The sequence below is a fragment of the Aphis gossypii genome, chromosome 3 (assembly GCF_020184175.1).
Source record: "Aphis gossypii isolate Hap1 chromosome 3, ASM2018417v2, whole genome shotgun sequence".
In the NCBI taxonomy this organism is placed as follows: Eukaryota; Metazoa; Arthropoda; class Insecta; order Hemiptera; family Aphididae; genus Aphis; species Aphis gossypii.
Genome location: NC_065532.1, coordinates 937,485 through 943,872, shown reverse-complemented (window position 1 = coordinate 943,872; position 6,388 = coordinate 937,485). Strand labels below are relative to the sequence as shown.

General features: G+C 25.4%; 1 protein-coding gene across 1 annotated transcript; it reads left to right on the top strand.

The window, feature by feature from the left end:
• Positions 1-1,628: 1,628 nt before the first annotated feature.
• Positions 1,629-6,157, top strand: LOC114127107 (uncharacterized). The gene is made up of 6 exons (XM_027991246.2): positions 1,629-2,383; positions 2,730-2,802; positions 3,248-3,347; positions 5,482-5,601; positions 5,662-5,820; positions 5,957-6,157. The coding sequence occupies exons 1-6, from the start codon at positions 1,648-1,650 to the stop codon at positions 6,017-6,019; spliced, it is 1,251 nt and encodes a 416-aa protein (XP_027847047.2). The 5' UTR covers positions 1,629-1,647; the 3' UTR covers positions 6,020-6,157.
• The last annotated feature ends 231 nt before the right edge of the window (positions 6,158-6,388 follow it).

The following is a 6,388-nucleotide window of genomic DNA, read 5'->3' as shown; positions in this document are numbered from 1 at the left end:
AAATTCTTTTATTTATATTGCATCTATCCACTTTTTTGTTACCTATTTCTTTATTTAGAAAGGAAAACTAAAAATCAAAAGATAATGTACCTATACATTCTATTTAAACAATTTTCAAAATGATACTTACGAAAAAAAATGGATACCATTATTTGCAACTCTTTTTCTGTTGCACTGCCAAACACAGCAAAAATAAACCATTTTGTAAAAAGAATACTACTTATGGCACATTACTATAAAAAACTAAAATGTATTAATTAGATGCCTACTTGTTTAAGAGAGCTAATCATTGTGCATCATATTTTAAAAGATTGGTATGATAATAAAAATATGTATAATATAGCAATCTATATATCATATATTATCCTTAATATGTTAGGTATTATAATTATAATTATTTATTTTGGTCTTGCATCATTGATTTATTCATATAGGTTATAATATTTGTATTTTGGCATGGGTAACAACTAAAAATTCAAATCATTCTTAATAAAAGCAAATTGAATTTTACTAATTTAATGAATCATGAGTTTAAGATTTTAACTTTTAGTCAAACGTATGAGCTGCAGATTTAATTACACCCTATGTTTAGAGTTAATACAAGTAAATTCCAGCCTTCACCTAGTTTATTTTCTTTTATATTAAATTAAATTATTTGTTCTTTCTCTTTGTTTACATTATTATGTTGAAGTATGACTTAGGAACATAAACGTTTATTTTTATATTTAGTTAATTTATTAAATGAACTCAGATCAACCAAATTCAAGCATGTGTGTATTGGATAAGCTTTAAACTTTTTAATTAAACATGTTTATCTGCATTGTATTTCTCGTTTATTTAATAAATAATATTATTAATGTTATTATTAATTAACTAAAATAATAATATAATTTAAGATAATAATTATATTTATTATAATTATATATTATTAATACATTTTTAATAGTTTTGTTTCCCGCCATAACATTATTACGGTTTATCACTTTATCATAATATATATTTTGTAAACATTCACCTCTTAGATAAGAGAATTTCCGCCATTTTGTAGGCTTCATAATTTTTCCATTGTAGGAATAGGGAGTCGTCTATCTAGTATTTTTATATATCTGTGACTATAACATTTAATCAAATCTCCACCTATGAATTGACCGATAGAAACATAGATAATAAAATTTTACTATCTATGGATAGAAATTTAAAATCTTGGTGGGCCGAAAAGTCTCAATTCGGCGCTAAGGTTAGGTTAGGTTAAGGTTAGAAATTGTTTGTGCTGTTTCGATAATTGGAGACTTAAGTAGAGTACCTTTAACAATAAACTTTGGGAGTTTTGGTTGTGTTTTGAAGTTTTTAAAACTGAGCTTACATAAAATAATGATACCAACAGCTAGTAATGGTTAATATAGGGTGGTAAATATTAATTTCCTAACCTAACCTCAAGATTATTTTTGTTAGTTTGTATTTATTTTTATATTGTATAGTAATTATACTATAACATAATTTTAGTTAGGTTATATTGTAAATTTGAATAATTTTCCCCAAAATATATATTCAATGAAATTCATACTTAAAGTAGCTTATCATATTGTTAATTATGACGCATACCTATATTTTTTTTTTCAGATTTCAAGATATAAAATATTTCACAAAATGAAATGGTTACAAGATCATGAAGTAGCGATTAACTTGGCTTTATTTAAGCGATACCAATTTTATCATATATTCAATCCAAACAGCTCAAAAATATTAAACTATGATAGTTACAAATTCACAAATGTCTTGTTTATTGTGGTCGTTACATCTTACAATATATTTTCAGCAATGTGCTTTTTTACAGATACTGTAGATACCATCGACAGTATTGATTTATTACTAATGATATTTATATACTCTATTATTATAATTTCTTTATTGAAAATTTGCGTACTTCTATTTAATGCGGATCAAATTTGGGATTTATTTAACCTGACGCGCTTCGATTTTTTATCAAGTAGACGGTGTCGCAAAAATGTTGGAATCCTATATAAATACCGTGATAGATCTATAACAATAACTAACTTATACCAAAATTACAGCACAATAGTATTCATTATATGGATGATTGTTCCATTGGTATTAAACACTTTTGCGATGACAGAAGGCCCAAATCAGCGTTACCATAATATTTTCAATATGCAGTATCCGGTATCCGCAAGCATTTACAATCATTATTATTACATATTTTATTTAATGGAAATAGCGATGGGAATATTTGTTTTAAATTATTCGATGATCATTGATAATTTTCTAATATCGTTATGTTGGGCTATAATTGCACAGTATGAAGTAATTACCACAGCGTTCGAAAATATTGGAAATGACTGCAAACTTGAAAACCTTCAGAAGGGTACGCTATTGAAATAGTAAATATTCTAAAACTTAATAGTTACTATATAAATAATATTCACAGTAGCTAGTAGCATGAGTACTAGTATTAGTATTTTACTATTAACTATGGTTTAGTTTTCACTTATTTTTTCTTAAAAAGCAATGCTAACTTTTTGTCTGCATATTAGAATATAAATCTATATTTTTTTAATTTTTTTATAATTACAAAATTTTAAAATGTTATACATGACATAAATATATAAAAATATCAAATTATGATATGGTAATATACTAATATATTATCGAGTATTGTAGTAATTTATATATTACAGATAATATTAAGAATATACATTTTTTATTTCCAGAGAAAAAAAATAATAGTTTTGAAGCATATGAAGATCTTAAATCAATAATAATGGATCAGAAAAAAATTTACACGTTAGTATTGTAATATATTGGCTAGCTGTACATCATAATTAGATTGTGACACGAAAAATGATTACATTATACTTAGAACTTATAAGTATTTATTATACTTCGAAAAATGTATAACTATATTAGTTAAGGTTTTATAATTATTTATGAAATGCATTGAACATTATGTTTTTGGTGTTCTGATTTCTTAAATAAATAGATAACATTATTATTACATAATATTCCATTTATAAGTGCGCAAAAGGCCAATCTATTGTAGGAGATAAGGTATTTGATACTCCTTGGAAAACTTATTCTAATATTACTGTAACTATCGATTAACAGTTTTTTTTATAACTTTTTATGTCTCCAAGTGTTGTATATATTGCAATATATTATTATAATAATTGTATGAATCACATAAGTATAGATAATATATAAATAAATAATGTATGTATTTTTTTTTCAGAAAATTAAAATCATTCTATCGCGTGGTGTGGATAATAGTTATATTTTTGATTATTATAGATTCAGTTTTACTAATAATATTGACATATTCATTTATTATGGTAATGTTTATACATAAATAATTTTATGTTTGTATTATTAACTCAGAATTAAACTTTGAATATATTTTTAGAATAAAATGTCGATCCCACTGTAAGTTTTTGTTAAGTTAATTAGAAAAATAATAATTCATTAATTAATTAACGCATTAATTCGTCTATCAACTTAAATCAAACTATCTAACCTAATTTTGTAGAATAGTCGTGGATGCGGTGATGAATAATAATTCAAGCATAACCTCAAAGTAAAAGGAAATTTCTTTAAATCGTTATAAAATCGATGCTTCTCTGCAGTGAAAGTATAAGGGCTCTGTAGAACAGAACCGTACCGTACTTAATTGTGGGTTGAACTAAATAATAGGTACTTTGCAGAGTTTCGAATAAAAAAGAAAGCCTACACTCTGACGATTGTCAAAATTTTTAAAGTTTTACAAGTAACAACTACCATACAAAATATTTGAATTGTAATTAAGTTCAGTGGTTACGAGAACATTCAAGCTTAAAAGTAATTTTTTTTGGAAACAGATTTTATATACTACTAGAAACGTTTATTGAATACCTATGAATAATTATTATGAGCGATCTATAGCACGGCATAAACTGTCATTTATCTAAATTAAGTTTCAGATTTTCAGCTTATTGAGTTAAACCATGCAGTCTGATTATTATTAACCTCATATTGTAAAATATGATAGTCAGAAACAGATATATGACATAAAGAAACTGAGGCACCTATCATTCAATATCCACAATGATGTATTGCAGTAACCCTACTTTATATTGATTGATTGTGGTAGTCTGGTTTCTCCAGATAGAGGTGAGTAAGGATAAAAATCATCCAATGAAAGGCTAAACAAACTTGGAATATAATGTATCTATTAAAAACTGAAGCTTTTAAAACCTTAGAAATGTACTAGAAGCTAGAAGCATATGGAATACATATAAGCCCTTCAAGAGATAAGATGTATAAGGAAAGAAAACTAAAAGTTGGACAGTGTTTTAATTATTTATTTTGAATGAAAGAAGACTATATTTTTATAGTCTGTTGTAGTAGATTTTTTTATACATGAGCTTTTGGTACCATGCATAGAATAGTTAAGCTCTGTATCAGAAAATATAGCAACGATACAAATCAACACTTAGGCTTTAATAAGCACACGTACAAACCGAAACAGAAGAGAAGAAAATCAAGGATGCATTCTACAAGGACCTGATACAATCTTATAATCAACAATCAAGATTTATAATCAACTTATATAGCTTAGATAGGAAGAGACACACTTCATTTCAATCATATGAAGAGGAAGTACTGTGAAATAATAAATGGAAACGGATTGAGACTCATATCACTAGTAGCTTAAATGATATAATAATAAGTAGCATGATATTCTAGCATATAAAAATATACAATATAAGGTTACACTTTGAAATCACTGGATAAGATAACAGCTGATTAAATAAATTATGTGATTATTCAAATAAAGATTCTGTTCATGGATAAAATACTTACAACAATTAAGAAAATTAAGAAAATAGTAGTAAAAAACAATGTGACCGTAAGAAATGAGAAGAAAATGAAAATGCCTAACTTAACCCTAGGACATGCTTGCCTAAAAAATTCAAATTGTTCGCTCCACTCAAGGATATTATTTAATGGTCTCTATTGGTAGAACTATTTTTGAGTATGATTTAGTACTCTGAGACTCATTTACATCAGTAGATTCTTTTCACATAGAATAGTTCTGAGGTGATTTTTAAGCTGTGCATCGTTTATTCTGAATATTGAACATCCCTTTTCACGACTATAAACTAGGTACGCATTAGACCGATCTTGTTTTTCAAGTAAATAGAAGAGGCGAGGCTTACTTGTTATTTTTACGTAAGTTAATTGTTGATTCATGAAAAGATAAGTGATTACTGATTACAATTTAATAATGATACCAGATACATATTTATGTTTTGTATTATTTGTTCATTTCAAACAACAAAAATATAAAAAATTAAGAATAGGTAATATATGTATTGGAACTTTGTAAATTAAAAAGAACACTTCCACTGAATATAATTATATAACCTAATTACTTGTCCTTAATATTATTATGGTTAATGAATAATAATTTTATTCTGCTCTGTATAGATTTGTTCGTCAGCTGAATCATTTTCTATTTTCAATATACTCAAGATCTCAACAGCATTTTTTGTATTTGTTATTCAATTATACCTATATTGTTATTTATTTGATGTTCTAAACGATAAAGTAAAGCGAGCCATAATAATATTTATTGAAGATTTTCATTAATTTTGTGTTTAAATACAGAAAGAATCCGTCAACTTAGGAATATATTCTTGTGATTGGACGAGGATGGATTTAAAATTAAAAAAAATATTATTGATAGCCATGAAGTTTAATAATGCTAATCAGCTAAAGATAAAAGCTACACCAAACAAAATCGTAAACTTACAACTATTTTCTAGTGTAGGTGATTATTTTATACATAAATATCGGATTATTAATAGATATATTATCTATACCTATACCTATTATAATATAATTTATATATTTATATATTATTATATAATATATACGACTCTATAATGTTATCAATTTTCAGGTGATGACAACAACCTTCAACATTGTCATGGTTATGCTCAAAACAATTAATGAGAAAAATTGATTTTAGTAAAAATATATTACGTAATTTATAATAGTATATGAGTATTGAGTGGTCATAAACGTTTCTTCGGATAGGCACTATCATATACAGCCATTCAGGCACAAAAAAAAAAATTGATTTAATTTATATTATTATCCATTGCGGTGCATATTAAGTATTATTGATATTAATTTTATTTATCTCTATTTTTTTACAATACATTTTTGATTTTTATCGTCTAAAATGTAATCAATGATAGTTGTAATATCCAGTTTTTAAAATTTTTTTAGTAGGCACAATACAATATTGTTGTATACATTTATAATTTATCGCAGGTAGTGTAATTTGTTACGTTACATTAAAAAATAATCAAAAAATTAAGTGCATCTT

What these genes read in the sequence shown, in the direction of transcription:
- LOC114127107 (XM_027991246.2), top strand. Translation starts at nt 1,648, where the DNA reads ATGAAATGGTTACAAGATCATGAAGTAGCGATTAACTTGGCTTTATTT. An exon ending in GATCAGAAAAAAATTTACAC is followed by an intron (nt 2,803 to 3,247) that starts GTTAGTATTGTA and finishes TTTTTTTTTCAG; the next exon opens with AAAATTAAAATCATTCTATC. An exon ending in TTGATGTTCTAAACGATAAA is followed by an intron (nt 5,602 to 5,661) that starts GTAAAGCGAGCC and finishes GTTTAAATACAG; the next exon opens with AAAGAATCCGTCAACTTAGG.